Below are 19,700 nucleotides of genomic sequence, written 5' to 3'. Positions count from 1 at the left end.
TTTCTCATTGACAATCCTCCTAACTGTTATGGGCAGTTTTTTTTTAGTAAAATAAAATGGGTAGATAATTAAGGTTAACCTTAAATCAACATATTAAATGACAAAGGCAAAAGAAATGAATTGAAAACTCGAGTAGAGATGGGAGATAGAGACCAAGGGGAGAAACATCCTCTAGTTTAGTCTGGGGTGGAAGCATCTGTCACGCATGTGAATGGCACGCGCGGAAACCTGTCATTATAAACAAGGTTGTTCAAGTGAAGAGAAATGGCTACATCGAAATATGCTGTTGGGGCCAAGACATCTGAACGACCCTTGTTTACAATTATTTTTAGCGTGCAGATGTTATCCACGGTGATACGGAAAGACCATAATAGCTTTATAGTTATAGATATTCCCTGGTTTCTAGCCGCGGATATATCCTGCACAGTGGATATTTCCTGTACAGCCTTCTGACTTGTTGTAAGCTCAACAAGATTCAATGTTATCGTGTCGTCAAAAAGCAGCCATAACAGTGGTATTCCATATATAAAAGGCATAGATTGTGGATGAAGTAACAAACAAACAAGAATTGTAGTGGAGACGATCATGTAAAAAATGGTGTTTTTCATATATATATATATATATATATATATATATATATATATATATTTGTATTTCAGATTCTCTACATAGCGAATTGATTGTTTTCAAGTTAAAGATAGTTAAACGAATCCTGACAGTGAAACTACAACCAGTTGAAACCAAGTTGTTCACAGTGAAACTACACAAGAACTAGTGTTTTTTCATACTTCAAACACACACGGGCAAATATCATATATACACTAGCTAATAACAATGAGACTATGTAGGACGAACCTTTTTGCACCATGTAGGTATGTGGCTACAGTTTTCTGGTGTGAATGTAACTTCATCTTCATCTTCATCGGATTCGGATGAGAATTCCCTATTTTGCAGTGCCCCATTTGCTGATTCATGTGAGATACCTACAACCTCAGTAAAGTCAAATACTTCAACATCACCTATCTTCTCACTTGCATTGAGGTTCTCATTTGTGTCTTTGCTGATAAGAAAACTTTTTCCTTTATGTACTAAACTAGTACATGTTTCTTGTTCAGTTTCTTGATTCTCTTCTTTCTTCTCTTCTCCCTTATCTTCTTCCTCATTTTTGTCAGCATTGATAAGACCACTTTGTTCTTCACTCTGAAGATCACATTGTTCTTTTAATACAGGGGCAGCGACAGCTTCTTTCTGCTTATCTTTTCTTGGTAGTTTCCTTGTGAAGTCAAATATATTTCTCAATGTTTGTATGTACGCGTTATGAAAGACTGACTCTGGCTTACCTTCGTCCTTCATTTTTTGCAGATGATTTTTTTCTTCTTCAATGAAATTAACTAGCTCTGTATGATCACTGAGCAGTTCAGCAAAATCTTCCTCACAAACCTTTTTCAGCATTTCAGATTCGTACAGATCTTGTTTCAGTGTATCTGTGTCATTGGCATTTTTGTTCTCTTGGTATTCTTCCTGTACGAGTTTTTGCTCTTCAGCTAGGATAGGATTTGTCAATTTTGGTGATATCTGCACATACATATACAAATATACAACATAATAAAAAACCTTAGTCAAATAAAAAAATACATCACACCCGTACACTGTGTAAAAACACCTAAACCCTGTACCTTACTCATTGATCCATCCACATTATCTTCAATTGTAGAACTAATTTCGGAAATCTTCCACCTCTTGAACCTTGGAATTCCAGAGTTCACTGGTTTCATACTAGGATTGTGTTCAGCAAACAAATATTGCATAAGAAACAGTTGAGAGTTAGAATTTTTCTGACTTTTTTTTTTAAGTAACGAGTAAGGTCGCCAAAAGGTTGATCAAACTTACCAACAAATGGATCGAACATCCAGAAACTTTTTTCTTCAAAGGTTGCAGGATATGACCTCTTATTTTTTTCATAAGATGAGAGTGAATAAGATCTGCCCAACAAGTCCTATTCATTTTGTGCAATGATGTAAAGTACCCTTCAAATTTCATCCGACTCAAGATCCCGCATTTTCGGGTGAAGAACACTGTTACACACAAGTAAAGCGTAAATAGTTTTACCAAATCCTCTTCAGTTTGTTGATCTGCATGGACTTTCATTATTGCTACAATCGACTGCTCTATATGCACTTTACTCAACCGATTCCTACGGTCAGGTGGAAGCAAACCCTGCATCTTCTCTATTGTTGGAACACCCTTTTCTTCAGAAGGCGTTTTAATTTCTTCACCTGTATCAGATCCTGAGCACCGTATTTTCTTCTTCTTCTTCAATCCAAAAAAAGCAGCTAACATTTCAGATGTGCTTTTTACAACCACGGGCTTGTTATTTGAATCGTAAAAAACAAAAGCATGTTCTTTTCCATGAGCAAGACTGTACTTTGACACCATTTTATCTACTTCATCATCAGTCCTCCACCAATCTCCTTGCTCAGTTTTTTCATAAATAAAAAACTGTAGTACATTCCAAAATGGGCTATCCTTAAGCTTCTCTAACTGCGATTCAGTGAACCACACTAGCTCTAAATCCTTCTTTCTGGCTTCTTCATCCTCCTTAAAATAAGTATTGAAAAACTCCCATAATCCATTAAAACTGCATCTATACTGCATATGAGCGGTTGAATCTTTTCCAACTTCAGGTTGTTTTCATCTATTATCATGTGATCCACAATCTGGGTTGACTACAAAAAACCAAAGAAAAATATGTTTCATATGTTTTGCGCGCACAAATTCGGACATCAAGCAATACAGAACTGGTAAAAAATTTACTTGTAATCATGTAAATAGTCATACTTTCTCTACACAGTAAAGATTAAGTGGTAAAAGATTCACTTGTTCTGATGAAGTGTTTGACTTAAGATAAACCTTGTAAATAGTTAGCATTTAACTTCAGATTTAACAACAATAGATTCACCACTGGCAATCACAAGTTGTTCGAAGCTTCCTTTACTGTAGTACTAGATGAATCTTCAGGTTTTTTTCGTTTCTTCGCAACTGGTCATTTCGTTACTATTGATCCCCTTCTTATCGGTAATATCGACGACGGTTCTACCACTTGTTGTTGGTTCACCACTGTTTCTTCGTTCATATTCTACTGTTTTTTTTTTTGATCACTAGGTTTGTAGAAAATAACGATTTTTCATGTCTGACTGTTGTTTAATTTATTTTTCAATCTCAAGAACCTCGTTATTCTTCAAAATTAAAAACTTAAAAGACTGGTTTTTCTCTGGTTTCAAAAAGGATGTCTATCTCTCTCCTTTGCTCTCCTCACCCCTCCAATATATATATATTTTTGAAGAGTCCAATAGATAGTTCTTAATGAACCGAGCAAAAAACTACCAAAATAAACGGCTTCTCACGAAACAAAAAAATAATAATTGTGGGGCCCGCCCCTCGGGAGTTGTGCAGGGAAGCTTTGTGGCTGGCGGTTTTTTTATGTGGTTTTTTGCTCGGTCCACCCAGAATTTATTCAATCGTATGAAAATTTGTCTAGAATACTCACAGACTTTTCAAGGGGAGGTCCGTTGATATATATGTAGGGTCATTGCCTAAGGGATTGAAGTGTTTGACTTATGTATACTACGTACTCTTATCCAATCTAATTGTCTTGTCCAGTTTGGTAATTTGACATGGTGGCAACGGTTTGCACTTGGAGTGTTTAATTTATAATTTATCCTTTTAAGTTCTACGGAAAGGCTAAGGAAGCTTGTGACTTCACTTATTCACGGAAAAGAATCTCAGTTTTAGGATCTTGGAATAGGGGCAAAAGTAACGCAATAACACATTAACACTAGGCACAATAACACTTTTAGGATCTTGAAATGTGTCAGCATATCTGCATACGAAAAACAAAATGACAGCATAATGTTGTGGGTGAAAAGGAGATCACCCCATAAGTTAATCTCATAATCTATTTTTGACCAACCAAATTTTTACCGAAAAAAGAAAAAGACAATTACGAAATCAAAATAAATACTCATGATAATAAGTTCATCTCTTAAATAGTGGAGTTTCTCAGGGTTCAGGCTTTCTTCTGTACTAATAGCCTATCTTCTGCGGGGCCTTTTGTATGAAGGTCCTTTAGGAACCTTCAGTGGTGGTGGGTTCATAATGGTTCGTGTTTCCTGCCGCCATACTGTCATGCTGGCCATTGGGTTAATAATACCGGCATAGGATGTACGGTACTTCTTGACAGTGTAACACTTGTGAACATATCTATAAAGAATAAAAACCGTGTTAGTAACTTAGTACCTAACTGGATTTTTCCAGCTTACTATTGTTATCGGTAAACCACTTTTCAAAGAAAAAAAAAGTAATCCAAAGATGACTTACCGTTTAAAGAGTGGTGGTTTGTTTTTCGTAAGAACAACCATAGCGTGCACACAAGGTATACCAGATATCTGCCATTCCCCGCAACTGCACAGTCTCTGCCCCAGGTCTACCATTTGTCCTCTTTCAAGCTCGACTACATTACGGAATTGTTCTTTTAACTTTTCTTTTAACTTTTTACTTGCTCTTGGGAGGATATCTTTATTTTTCCACAACCATCCATTCCTTCTCCTTGTTCTAAACAAGCGAATAAGCTTAGCTTCAAAACCTATAACCCACTGGCATATGGGAAAACACTTTAAATCAGTAATCCACTTGTTAAAAGCTTTGCTTAAGATGTTCGTCATTTGCGGGCAACTGGAAGAAGGGTGATACAAGTGCCTAGCCCAATTTTCCCGTCCACCTGTTTCAATCCAGCGTCTTAGACGGTTATCCAACTTTTCTAGAGCATCGTTGTGGTCATTCTCATTGTAAGCTTTTCCGACCTTTAATGCTGCACTCCGAAGATTTCCATGAAAATGCCCAATATGACGCAGCATCTGACGACCGCATAATCTTTGAAAACAAGTTACACCCTGGAAGTTCTTTTCAACGGCGGATTGGATGCCTGTAACAACAGCACTCAAGTACATTGGACACATCCAAGACATATGCATAACTGATAAATATAAGAATTCAATGTCTCACCATAGGTAAAATCGTGAATAAATGTAATTGGCCTGCTGGTTTTGGGGTCCATCAGGTATGGTGCGATAATCGCTAGAAATTTGTCCCATTCTTTCATGTGTTCTGTCCTGCAGATGTAAACCGCAAGAGGATACATGCCATTGTCAGCATCAATTGAAGCAGCAGTCAAAACTGTTCCACCATACATACTGTCTAAAACGGACCCATCTAAAGCTATAATAGGTCTGCATCCATCCATGAACCCCTCAAGAGATGCCTTGTAGGCAATGCACAACCCTTCAAACTCTTTAGTCATCGGGTGGCTGCTCCAAATTGCAATGATCCCTGGGTTCTTTTCTTTAATCTGTCGGCATAACTCAGGTACTAAACTGAGTTCAAGCAAACACAAAAAGAATAACATTAACAACATACACATGGCTAACTACAACAATTTAACAGACACAAAAATTGGGGAGACAGTAGAGTTACTTGAAGCTGTTTATATAGGATCCATGGGTCTGTACAAGGAAGCTATGCAGTACTTGGCGCACAGTCGCGGTTGGTAACTTAACATTATCATCCTCCATCAAGATTTCCTTCCTAATGGTTTTGGTATTACACCTTGTCCCATCTGCAATGTATCCCATGACGTTTTTCCTCAATATTTCTTCCGGCATGGGGATTTTTTCGTCATCAGTATCAGTATCACCACCAGACCACTCGTAATCTGGACTTGAAAAACCAGAGTGATAGTCAGCATCAGTGTCGCAGCGGTCAATGTCAAATACCCGGTCCTCTTTTACAGAAGGGTACTCATCAAAATCACTACAGTACTCATGGTTGTCTATGTCTATAAACCTTGTGGCGTTCACCTTCTCCTTGCCCTTTTTCCTCTTAAACAAATCAGCAATGGAAAGGTTGTCATCACTAGTTTTGTGCACGTCGGAATCTGGTGTGACCCTGCAAACAACAGAACACCTTTAGACCACAGGAACAACAAACGATCAAATCAAAACTTTATGGAGAGGGGAACATCTGTTGACTAAATAATAGGGGGCATCACAATCTTTGATGTTCTTCCATGATGTTGGGATCAAGGGAACAAAGAACAAAACAGATGTTGGGTTTAAGGTAGTATATGCTACTATGTACTCATGATTGGTCTGGAAATTGCAAGACAAAAAACTAATTTTCCTGTGAAAGAATCCATTGAATAACCATGCTCACCCCCCCCCCCCCCCCCCACCCCCCAAGTGTTACAGACAAGATATTAAAGTGGTCCGATCAATCAAAAAATAAAAAGTGGTCCTTTATATCTCTTGACTATTGTGTCACTGTAACAGACAACTTGCTAAATAAAGTAAAAGGGTTCATCTTTATGGGGTTGAAGAGAAGAAAAAAGTAGTAATATTTAAACACTTCAAACTAAAAAATGAACACAGGTGAGCAGATCCAACAGAATCCTCAATCAATCATTCATTAATTTAATCATTCAACATGCTTCCCAAAAAAAAAAAAAAAAGAAATCAATCATTCATCTAGATCTGAATGTCTACTTGTTTGTTACACACACACTAAGTGATAACTATAAATTGCAACAATAAAATCAGAAATACCAACAGAAATTGAAGTCCAACCAGCATTCTAAGCTCCAACAACCTAATACTACTAAAGTACAAGAGTAAATGGATCTGGAAGTACTTACATTTTTTTTATTTTCGCTTCACCATTGATGAACTCAACAACTTCTTCAATTACCACAAAACAGATCTTCTGCACAACAAAATCACTAAATTCTTTCTCTTCGTGTCTGAATTTAATGCAGATTTAAATCCCAACCAAGATGAGTAGCCAACACAGTGAAGTGGGAGTCTTTTTTTGTTTTTGTTTTGGTCAGACAGCTGGGGAAAGTGGGAGGCGCATTTGGACATCAAGTAGTATATGCCAGCTCTACCTTAATCATAACATGTGCCTACATCTGGCTTATCTACGACCAGTTTTGGGAAATACGGCCGTTACAAGGTATAATCCACTTCACTTATATTATTTTATTTATTATATAACCTGTACTTTACCTAATATTTTAGCAACTTTGGGGCAATGCGACCAATTTAGTCTTGAATTACTGAATAAACACAAATCTATATGATTTGGTGTGGGGTGGAAGCATCTGTCACGCATGTGAATGGCACGCACGGAAACCTGTCATTGTAAACAAAGTTGTTCAGGTGAAGAGAAATGGCTGCATCGAAATATGTTGTTGGGTCCACGACATCTGGACAACCCTTGTTTACAATTATTCTTAGCGTGCAGATGTTATCCACGGTGATACGGAAAGACCATAATAGCCTTATAGTTGTAGATATTCCCTGCACAGGTTTCAGTGGATATTTCCTGTACAGCCCCTTCGACAAAAGATAAAACTTTATTTTTCTTCTCTCATAATTTCTGTAAATAAAAGACAAATCACATCACGTGGAGGTCCGTTGCTTTGTGAAAAGGATTGATGATTAGGGTTTATATCCATTCCAGTGGGCAAAGAAGTGAGCTAGTTTTTGGACCCATTGAAGACCCCAAGAAACAGATCATCAGAGGCTTGACTGTTTGATCAAATCTTTAAATATTAATGATGGTTGATTTCCTACTCTTCAATTACTGACTAAACACAGATTTATATGATTCAAACAAAATTGATAGTATTAATTTGACAAAGCACACAATCCCCTTCAAAAATAAAATAAAAATAGCATTTTCAAAGATTAGTACAAGTTCAAAAAAATTGAGAGTGTTGAATTTAAATCAACTGATTAAATGAATAGGCAAAATTAATCTTGGGCAAGGGTGTCGGGACATTCTTCACATACATTGTCCCGAATCGTCTAATTTCATATATATATATATATATATTTAAATTATTAATAAAATAAGACAGTATTAAGGAAACCATAGTTACTTGACTATCCATAATTGTTTACCTATTTATAATGTTAATAAAAATGTAAGTATCAAAAACTGCCCAAAATTATTATTGTTAATAGGAAATAATAAAGGAAAATTAAAAAATATAAAGGTAAACAGGTAAATAAATAAGAATACACGTCTTATTGTTTTGTTTTTTTAGAATCTTTGGGCAAGGGTGTCAGAACATTCTCCATACACATGTCCCGACATCTTTTATAATTTTATAAAAAAATATTTTTTTTTGTTTTTAATTATTAATAAAATATGTGTTTATTTATTTTAGTCACGCATGCATATGTGAATGGCACGCGCGGAAACCTGTCATTGTAAACAAGGTTGTTCAGATGAAGAGAAATCACTACATCTAAATATGTTGTTGGCGCCAAAACACCTGAATAACCCTTGTTTACTATTATTCTTAGTGTGCAGCTGTTATCCACGGTGATACGGAAAGACCATAATAGCCTTATAGTTGTAGATATTCCCTGCACAGTTTTGAGTGGATATTTCCTGTACAGCCCCTTCTGACAAAAGATAAAACTTCATTTTCTTATTTCATAATTTCTGTAAATAAAAGACAAATCACATCACGTGGAGGTCGGTTGCTTTGTGAAAAGGATTGATGATTAGGGTTTATATCCAATCCAGTGGACAAAGAACTGAGCTTGTTTTTGGACCCATTGAAGACCCCAAGAAAGAGATCATCATAGGCTTGACTGTTTGATCAAATCTTTAAATCTTGATGATGGTTGATTTTCTACTCTTCAATTAACGACTAAACACATATTTATATGATTCAAACAGAAATGATAGTATTAATTTGACAAAGCACACAATCCTCTTCAAAAATAAAATAAAAATAGCATTTTCAAAGACTAGTGCAAGTTCAAAAAAATTGAGAGTGTTGGATTTAAATCAACTGATTAAATGACAAAGGTAAAAATAACATTTCTTTAATTCCCTAGACTAGAAGAGAGTTCAAAAGGATGCTAAGTTGTGAGACAGAGGTGATGGTGATGTCAAACAGATCTGCAAATTCTTTGTCTGTAAACCTGGCTATGATTAGTACAGGTAGTATTTCTACTAAATATTGGCATGGAAACAATATAAACTACTTAATACCGTTTATCACAGGAGACTTAATCTTATCTAACTATGAGGAGACTCATGTCTTTTCAAACTGGACTAGTAATCTGGAGTCCATAACTAGCAGTATCATGTAATTTGGTTCTTAGGAACTTTTATCTATAAAAAAGAAGAAGATGTGTTGTGATCTTTGAAGGACGTGAAATATATGTAGAAATATATTTTGTTGTTTTAAACGGGTTGTTTCCTTACAAAAAAAGAGTAGTCATAACAGGTCGAGTTCAACTGAGTGAATAACCCCTATGGGACAAACTCGGGTCGAGTCATCTGAGTGAATAACCTAGTCGAAGATAACATAGAAGTTGTTCAAGCTAAAAATAACACTAAAGTTGTTCAAAAGATAAACATTTCCAAGTTTGAATCAATTACAAGCCAGAAACAAACATATCCAAACTTTGCCAAAGGATAACATTCACATATCAATTTGGCAAGTGTTTGAGAAATAGAGGCCAACTCTCTATGGCCTCACTCGTGAAAAACATAATCCCTGATGGTACCAAACCATTTTGTGCATCTAGTGCTGTTGCAGTTGTTAGCACACCACCATTACCTCCCTGTTGTTCATATAGGTGAGGTTCTTTATCAGATTTGACACCGTTACTTCCCTGATGTTCATTTTCTTCCTCTTCATCAGATTTTCCACCATTACCTCCTTGTTCATTAACTTCCACTTCGTCAGATTTGCCACCATTAGCTCCATGTTGTTCATTAACTTCGTCTTCATTAAATCCTTTTTGTTCATTAACTTCCACTTCATCAGATGTCCCACCATTATCTCCATGTTATTCTTTAACTTCATATTCAACAGTATCATTCAACAATGGAGGTTCAACACTAAATACAGACACATGAAGTTCAATAAAACCCTTACCATTAGGTTCAGCCTTCTCCCAAAACCTATCAAAATCCTCATCGCACAATAAACATTGTGGCCAATTTTGATCACCATTCCGCCACATCAGATTAACCCTTTGTCTATCACCCAGCCATAATCGAGTATGCACCATTTCTTGAAACAGTTTCAGATGAATCAGATCTCTGCATATGTTGGGGAAATATAAACACAACTCAACCTCACAATCCACCACATCAACACTTATATCCCTGTAAGGAATAATACACTTATTTATCTTGTTCCCCTCTGTTTTGTTCTTCATTGTAACTTGAGAGCTTCTTAGATTCTTCTAGTTCAGGAATACTAGAACTTTCTCTCTGAAATTTTGTGCATCGGGCTCACATTTCTGGCTAGAATTTCTACATAAGATGAAAATTCATTCAGTTCCAATATAAAGACAACCCTAGTCAGACTTGCTAGTTGGATTTCATTGGACTATGAAACTGGGTCAACCTTTTAGCTGGCAACCCCTGATATAACCAAATAAACTACAAATTAAATGACAAGACAAGAATCTACAATTAACATGCAAATGGTCTCAAACCTGTGCTGGTTGTCTTATTGCATCGTCTGAAACAAAGTAATGCATGCATGAAAAGAAATATGTATTGATAGACCTCTTTCAGTGGAAATCTGACAAAATTAGCATCGATGGGGAAGTTTACAACTTGATTTTTCCACACTACATTACCTTTGTCAGCGGTTTTGTGATAGACACATACGGGTACTTTTCCTACTTGATATTTACAAGCTTATCTATCATCCTATGAAAATTTACTCATTTGTACGACCACAACTTAAAAGAAATAGTGCAGACTATCAATATATATATATATAAATGTTTTAATGCAATTGGCTTTTCTTTGGTTTCATAAAAAAAAATATTAGGATAGAAGAGAGAGAAAGTCCGGCAATTTGGGGACGATTTGCAGTAGACTGAAAACCTGCAACTTCTCCTCCCTTTCTTTCGTGCATCAACCCATTGTTTTCCTTCTTTCTCTTCAGTTTTATTAGGATTTAACTTTCGGGAGGCCTCTTCTGTAATGCAATGCTAATTACAAAGTAGGAGGCTCTCTTTTTCATAGAATAGGTATCACTATTCAGAAAGGTGTTGGTGCCCAGCTAGTTGCTAGGATGCCAATACACATTGTGTAAACTTTCAACTTGTTTGTCTTAATAAAGGCCCCCAGTGGCATCCTTTCATAATAAAAAAAAAATAATAAGTAAATACTCTTTATTTTTCAATCAAAGCCTTGACTAGCATCTTTTCATAATAATAATATAATAAAGCTCAGGGTAAGTAATAAAGTACAAAAGAAAATAAAATAAAGCATTGGATGGCATCTTTTATTTACAATAAAGTGCAAAAGAAAAGAAAATAAAATAAAACCGAAAAGTAAGGAAAAAAATAGTTTTTGCGAAATTAAGAGATGTCGGGACATGTTTCATATCGATGTCTCGACACCCTTACATTTATGGAATAAAATAACACTATAAAGGTGCATGACTAAATATTATACCCCGCACCTTCCCAAGATCAGTGGAATAAAAAATATTAAGGTGTCACAAAAGTTTTCAAATAACAATGCTAATATGATCTATCTACTACTACCTGCATACATTGACCCAAAAAAGAGAAGTAGCAACAATGCTAATAGGGAGTGATATTCCCCTATTAGCATCCATGAAAAGTAAGTGGGTGCAATCTCCGATGGAAGTACATACATGATGCGTCAGTCTTATGGATATGGACCAACTCAGTGCCTCCACAGTCCACACTTTGAAGCTAGTCTATAATAACAGTCAACAACTATAGTTATAAGGCAGCAAAGTAGTAGGCCTTTTGTAGGACAAGAGTTGCACTAGATGATGTGGTTTTTTATGTTGTTGTAGATAGTGGTAAAAGGTTGTCGTTCACTCAGACTTGTGAAGATTTTTTTTAGACTTAAATTAAAATAAAAACTCAAGATGAAGTTGTTATCAAGATTATAAAAAGCACCGAGGCTCAGGATTCCACCATTGACCAATTAAGTGATTCAATCTAATCAATATTCATGCAATTCTTTGCGTTTAAAATGATTCTAATATATTGCCTCTAGTAGATTTTTGAAGTAACAATTGTATACATCAAGCATGAAACATCAAAAGTCTTAACCTAAGCATGCTCCATCAAAACGGATCACAATCATTCAATAAAAATCAATTTTCCAATATTAGTTCCATGCAAATAATCATAAAAGAAATTGTAAGAATTAATTAAAATAGAAATATACCACTTTTCATGGAACAATGGCTTCCTCCGTCGCCTCGGCTAAGGGGTTTAGCTCCTCATATTATTCACATACTCAAAATAGATTTTCATAGCTCAAAAAGGGTGAAAAACAAGAGAAAACTAATTAAGCAGACAGTTTGCAACGGTGTATAAGCGTTACAAACAGCTGTTACAGAAATGATATATGAAAACTGTTGTAGAAGAAACGACTGTCTCTGGGAGTAGTATGTTCTTCGTGTTCTTCCCCTACACCAGCAGAACTGAATGTCTGTAATTTCAATTTTGAGCTTTCTGTGGTTATCTAAACTACCCCAAACTGTTCGTAACCCTTCTATGACTTGCAACCAACCTATATATAGGCAACAACTCTCAAGTAAACCCTAAACGACTCAAGTTTATCTTGATTATTCTTTCACAGCAAGTCCCGAGAATAATTCTCTCTAGATTTCTATGCACGTGTCTTCCAAGTTTAATCCAACGTACCAGAATCTCTCAATGATGGTATCCTCAATCATATCCATCAGTATACTGTTAATACTTCACCTAACTTCCAATTATAGTTGAAGAAAATCCCGAAACTTCCTTATCCTCTGTTTAGCTTGAACTCGACGAAATCTCACGACTTTATCGAATCTGACAGACTTACCAGTCCTGTTTTATAGAAAAAGGCTTAACTGACTCCAAAGCGACAACCAAATCCGATTGTATCTCAGACAAAACCAAATCCAGAAGTTCGCTACAAGCCGTGAACTTCCTACACCTGTGTTTCCTTCTCCCGGCTTATTCATCCCAATTCATTCGACCCAAACACACGTAACAACCCTGTAATGTTCTAGGAAGTCCAGCCCAACGAAAATCAAACCTTGAATCTCTCTAAAACTCTGTTGAATTCCGAACCCTAATCTGCAGGTGTGTGGGTTCATTTTCCCGCCAAAAAAATCTGTTTGAAATGTGAAGAAGAAAGGTGCCCCCTATCCAGATTAGTGGTGCCGATAGCAGGTGCCTTTGGGATGTCATGAGGGTGCCCCTTAGTAACTCGGGTACCCCTTATCCATAGTGAGAGTCCGAATAGCAAGTTTCCTCCGGGTGCGCTTTTCGACAACTTTTCGAGCCGATTTTTCCAAAAATGTTTATTGGACAAAAATACCTACATACACATAAAACACCATAATAAGTACAAAAATGAGCACTATCAATATATAGAATCGAGACAAATTGGACACAAAAATGTGTCCATCACTAGAATACCAATGCTTTGATGTATAGACGGTACCTGAGTATTTTGTTCTTTACGAGAATTAGGACTAGCCAAGCCACTGTCTCACAACTTAGCATCCTTTTGAACTCTCTTCTAGTCTAGTCTAGGTAATTAAAGAAACGGATCTTTTTGTCTTTGTCATTTAATCAGTTGATTTAAATTCAACACTCTCAACTTAGCACTAATCTTTGTAAATGCTATTTTTATTTTATTTTTGAAGGGATTATGTGCTTTGTCAAATTAATACTATCATTTAACTGAAGAATAAAAAATTAACCATCATCAAGATTTAAAGATTTGATCAAACAGTCAAGCCTCTGATGATCTCTTTCTTGGGGTCTTCAATGGGTCCAAAAACAAGCTCACTTATTTGCCCACTGGATTGGATATAAACCCTAATCATCAATCCTTTTCACAAAGAAACTGACCTCCACGTGACGTGATTTGTCTTTTATTTACAGAAATTATGAAAGAAGAAAAATAAAGCTTTTATCTTTTGTCAGACAGGGTCGTACAGGAAATATCCACTCAAACCTGTGCAGGGAATATCTACAACTATAAGACTATTATGGTCATTCCGTATCACCGTGGATAACAGATGCACGCTAAGAATAATTGTAAACAAGGGTTGTTTTCAGATGTATTGGACCCAACAACATATTTACAATAACAGTTAGGAGGATTGTCAATGATAAATAAAAAAGAAAAATTAAAAGATAGTATTAAATTTAGTTTATACTAAGGTGATACTATAACGACAAATATGTGATTCCATTCCCGGCACCCTAGATCATCTAACCATGCTTGGCTAGGACGTGTAGTCTTCTTTATCTAGTAATATTCTTTATCCAATAATAATTTTAAAAGGATTAGCTTTTGTGAAATTCAGCGATGTCGGGACATGTTTTGTAAGCGTGTCTCGACACTCTTCAAATTTCTGTTCCCAAGAATTCTGGGGGAGTGGTCCCGGCTTCCTTGAAAAATTTTTCCCGCACGGATAGAATACCACGTTCCCTTCAAAGGGATTAGTATGGGAAAATGCTAGTGATTAAGTCGGTGAAAAATCCGAAGTGGATATAGACTTATTCAAAGCTTTTCACGGAAACATGCGCCGAGATGGAATCCAATGGTTAAGATGTGCCTGTCAACAGTCAACATTGGGATAGGGAGTGGGGACGAGTGGACTATGATCGGTGGGTGAATCATTTTCGAATTAAAATGAGCCGTTGTATTTCGAGGGCTGGCACGTGGTAGAGGAATCGACAATTTGGTTTGGGATCCCAAGACCTTTTTCCAATTAAATTTATTCCCCTGAGGAAAAGGAAACTCTTCACTCTTCGAAGACAAAACAAAAATCCCCGTTTGATCAGAAAAACCAAACCAGGGAAAAAAAACAAACCTTATTTTCAATGGAGTATTTCAAGAATCTCCCCATGGAAAGCACGATAGACATATTATCTCGTTTACCTGCTGAATCGGTTATGGATTGAAAATTAGTATCTAAAGGTTGGAATAAACTTATTTCTCATCCATCATTCTCTAAGATCCACCTAAATCATCTTATTGATTCTGGTAAGTTGAGTTTTCTTATTAGCAGCTTCGATGAGTTGAATTTCCTTCCTACACCCAACCAATTTTATTATTTTGATTATGGTAAGAACAATAACATCGTTAGCAAGATCGATGTGCTCCCTCAAGAAACATCTAACTTTATTATTGTTGGTTCCTGCAATGGTCTGGTTTGTCTTTTCAATTACGATGATACTATTATTATTAGTAACCCCATCATCAAAGAGTATGTCATTCTTCCCAAACTTACGTCACCTGCCCATATAGATGTGTAGGATCAGAATCTCGCAACGACAATGTTTCAGCGAAATTATCAATGTCACAGCACTACAGCGTCGCAGAACAATTTCAGAAATGATAAAATAAATGACGTCAGCAAAGGTCACGAGAAAGATATGATAGTTCTGCAGAAATTAGAGAGCTTGCGAAATTAACATTTGTAAGGTTGCGAGAATGTCACAAACCATACCCAAAAATAAAGGACAGATTACCTGTCATCCACTATGTATTTATTTATAAATAGTCGTTCGAGTTGTAAAGAAAAGGAGAGATCTTTTTTGAGTAAGAAACAAGTAAATAGGAGAGAGAAAGTTCAGAGCAGAGATCATTCTTGATTTCTTTATCTTTCCTTGTAAGAACATTCAAAGATTAATCAATAAAATTAAGAGTGTAAACTTAAAAATGAGTTGATTAACAATGAAATCATATGAGAGGTGTAGTGTAGGATTTCCTGCAACTACATAATGGCGCCAGAAACAGGGACTGAAGATCGAAATTTGAAGATTGTTGTTGAAGATATTCAAATCAAGAAAGTGATTAAATAAATCATTGAATCGGTTAGAAGAAAGATGAATAGAATTAATATGGATGACAAAAGATTGGAGTGTAATATGATAACAAAAACGATGATTAATGAATTCCATGAAAACATCAAAGGAAGAATACATAAACAAAATTTTGAAGGAAGGAAAGTTATGGCGGTAGAAAAGAAATCACCTTTGAAAGATTGGGAAAAGCAAAAAATTACATTCATGGCGGAAGAAATACCAAAAGAAAATTTGAACCACACATCTCCATTAGTTGTCACAGTGCCAATTGTGCGAAAAAAGAGGGAGACAACGACAAAATCCACAAGAGAATGGATATTGAACAGAACTTTAATCGATACAGGAAGTTCAATGGATATAATATTTTATCACGCATTCCGGGGAATGACATTTAAAGATGAAGAAATGTCAAGTTCAACATATTTTGTTCACGGCTTTGGAAAATCCATAACAAAACCTAAAGGAGAGATAGTGGTACGAATTCCACTTGGAGAAGTCGAAACACATGTAACGTTGTGCGTGGTGGATATGGAATCGCCATATAATATGTTATTAGGAAGACCATGGATACATGCGATAAAAGCTATGGTATCAACGTCGCATCAATGTATTAAATTCCCCACACCAAATGGAATAGGTGAAATCAGAGGAGATGTTGACAATGCGAAATTATGTCATCAGATTGAAGTAAAGCATTATGAAGGACAATCAAAAAAGAAACAATTTCGCAGAAAGTTGGCATAGGAAGCAAATAAAGAAGAAGAATTTAGAGTATATATGATAAGGGCAAAAGAAGGCAAAGGAATACCCAACAAAATTTCGGAAGAAGGAGAAGGACCTATGAAAATGATAAAAGAACCAACACCAATGGGATAACCTAAACCCACTTACACTGCCGCAGAACCAATAAAAGAAATAAATGTTGGGACTATAGAAGAACCTCTAATATTGAGAATTGGAACCAAAATGGATATGGAAGAAGAAGAAAGAACTGTTAACTTGTTGCGAGAATATAAAGATGTTTTCATAGGAAACATGGATGAGATACCAGGAATAGATCCATCAATTGCATGCCACAAGTTGGAGATTAACAAAAATGTGAGACCATTTAAACAGAGAATAAGAAAAATTGCAACAACTTATCATTCCCAAATAAAAGAAAAATCACAGAAAATGCTTGAGGCGGGAATCATAAGAGAAGCTAAATATACAGAATGGATAGCGAATATGGTCATTGTCCCAAAGAAAAACAAAGGAATCAGGATTTGCATAGATTTCACTGATTTAAACAAAGCTTGCCCCAAAGATAGTTTTCCGTTACCAGATATTCCTCAAATGGTGGAATCCGCAGCGGGAAATGATAGGCTATCATCTTTAGATGGATACAAAGGGTATAACCAAATCCCTCTCGCTGAAGAATATCAAGAACATACTGCTTTCTTTGCCCCTAGAGGTTTATATTGTTACACGAAAATTCCATTTGGTTTGCGAAACGCAGGAGCGACATACCAAAGAATGGTAGAGAAGGTGTTCACAAAATGGATACACAAAACATTAAAAGTATACGTGGATGACATGTTAGTAAAGAGTAAAGAAGCTAAAGACCATGTACAAGACCCGAGGGAGATTTTTGAACAAATGCGGCAGTATAACATTAAATTGAATCCTGAGAAGTGTACTATTGGAGTTGCATCGGGAAAATTTTTAGGCTACATTGTATCAAAAGAAGGAATACAGGTTGATCCAGAAAAAGTGCAAGCAGTTCGTGACATGCCAACACCAGCAACAATAAAAGATGTACATAAGTTGAATGGGATTCTAGCTTCGCTGGGGAAATTCATTTCGCGATCATCAGAAAAATGCAAATATTTTTTCGATATACTCAAGAAGGGTGAGAAATTTAAATGGACTGATGAATGTGAAAAAACTTTTCAAGGAATCAAAGAACATCTTATGAATACAACTATTTTACAAAAAGCAGAATCAGGAGAAGAATTATTGATCTATCTTGCGACGACGTCGCATGCATTAAGTGATGTGTTATTGCGAGTATACGCAGGAGTGGAGAAAACCATTTATTATATTAGCAAAACTTTTAATACTGCTGAGATGAATTACTCAAAGATTGAAAAGTTAATCTTAGCATTAGTTTATGCATCATTTAAGCTCCGCATATACTTTCAAGCACACAAGATAAAGGTATTAACAAAAGTACCAATTGAATCAGTGATGAAGAATTCTAAAAGATAAGGAAGAGTGGAGAGATGGAATGCACAAGTAGGCCACTTTGATATTAAATATGAAATTTTGTCTTCACCAAAATCACAAGTTGTTGCAGATTTCTTGGCAGAATTTCCTTTAGAAGAAGATTAAGCAGTAGAAGAAATGATGGATGTAGAAGAAGAACATGGATATCCATAAGATTTATTAACAGAACCAAATAGATGGGAGATATTGGTAGATGGATCATCAAATGGAGAAGGAAATGGAGTTGGAATTTTTTAATTTCGCCAGAAGGAATAAAAATGGCTTTTTCATTCAGATTGGAATTTGCATCCACTAATAATGAAACAGAATATGAAGCTGTGATACATGCCTTAAAATTCGCAATAGAAATGAAACTAGAAAATGCCAGGATCACTAGTGATTCGCAGCTAGTTATTCGCCAAATAAAGGGAGAGTATACTACAAATGAACCATCCTTGAAGAAATACAAGAAGCTGGTTGAAGAATTGTCAGCGAAAATCCCAAAAATAAAATGGAGGCACATTTCAAGAAAGATAACAGACTCGCAGACGCTTTTGCTTTCATCTCAAGCATGATGACAGATCCAACTGCGAGATGCATAAAAATACAAACACTTCTGTCACCATCAATCAATAAAGAAGAAAGACGTGGACGTGATGATAATAGACAATGAAGAAGAAGAACAAATGAACAATATCGCAGACTGGAGAATGGAACTTCATGCATATTTGGCGAAAGGAGAAACACCAAGAAATAGATTGGAAACACACAAGTTAAAAAGCCGTGCAACGAATTATGAATTAAGAGATGGGTTGCTATACCGAAAATCCTTTAATGGACCATCACTCAGATGTTTGACACGAGAGGAAGGAGAAAAGGTGCTAAAAATGTTACATAGTGGGGATGCTGGCAATCATAGTGGAGGAAGATCTTTGGCACATAGAGCAAAAATGCAAGGTTATTACTGGCCATATATGCATGAAGATGCAAAAAAATATCAAGACGTTGCGAAGATTGTCAGCGGCATGGAAAGAAAATACATGCACCTGGAGCACCATTGTCATCTTCAACTAGTGTATGGCCTTTTGGAAAGTGGGGCTTAGATTTGTGGGGCCATTTTTACCAGGATCTGGACAAAGAAGATACTTAATAGTCGCAACAGATTATTTCACAAAATGGACAGAAGTGAAGGCAGTACAACATATTCGCGACAAAGATATCTTTACATTCATATTCGAAAATATCATTTGCAGATTCGGAATTCCTGCACAGTTGGTATCTGATAATGGGAAACTTTGAAGGACAAATATAGAAATGCTACTTAATGCATTCAAGATAAAATGTGGAAAGTCTACTCCTTTGTATCCACAAGCTAATGGGCAAGTAGAAGCAACAAACAATTGCAGATATATTAAAGAAGAAATTGGAAGGACATCACAGAGCATGGTGCGAACAAGTACATAATGCAGTATGGGCTTATAATAC

The 19,700-nt window shown here is 36.0% G+C and overlaps 1 protein-coding gene across 1 annotated transcript; it reads right to left on the bottom strand.

Moving 5' to 3' along the window:
- Positions 1-3,899: 3,899 nt before the first annotated feature.
- Positions 3,900-10,304, bottom strand: LOC113325715. The gene is made up of 6 exons (XM_026573676.1): positions 10,019-10,304; positions 9,628-9,922; positions 5,530-6,000; positions 5,062-5,429; positions 4,378-4,981; positions 3,900-4,260 (listed from the first exon to the last, which is right to left on the bottom strand). The coding sequence occupies exons 1-6, from the start codon at positions 10,302-10,304 to the stop codon at positions 4,092-4,094; spliced, it is 2,193 nt and encodes a 730-aa protein (XP_026429461.1). The 3' UTR covers positions 3,900-4,091.
- Positions 10,305-19,700: the final 9,396 nt, after the last annotated feature.

This window comes from Papaver somniferum, chromosome 1, assembly GCF_003573695.1.
Source record: "Papaver somniferum cultivar HN1 chromosome 1, ASM357369v1, whole genome shotgun sequence".
In the NCBI taxonomy this organism is placed as follows: Eukaryota; Viridiplantae; Streptophyta; class Magnoliopsida; order Ranunculales; family Papaveraceae; genus Papaver; species Papaver somniferum.
Note: the sequence above shows the minus strand (reverse complement) of the source record. Positions and strands in the feature narration are given on the sequence as shown.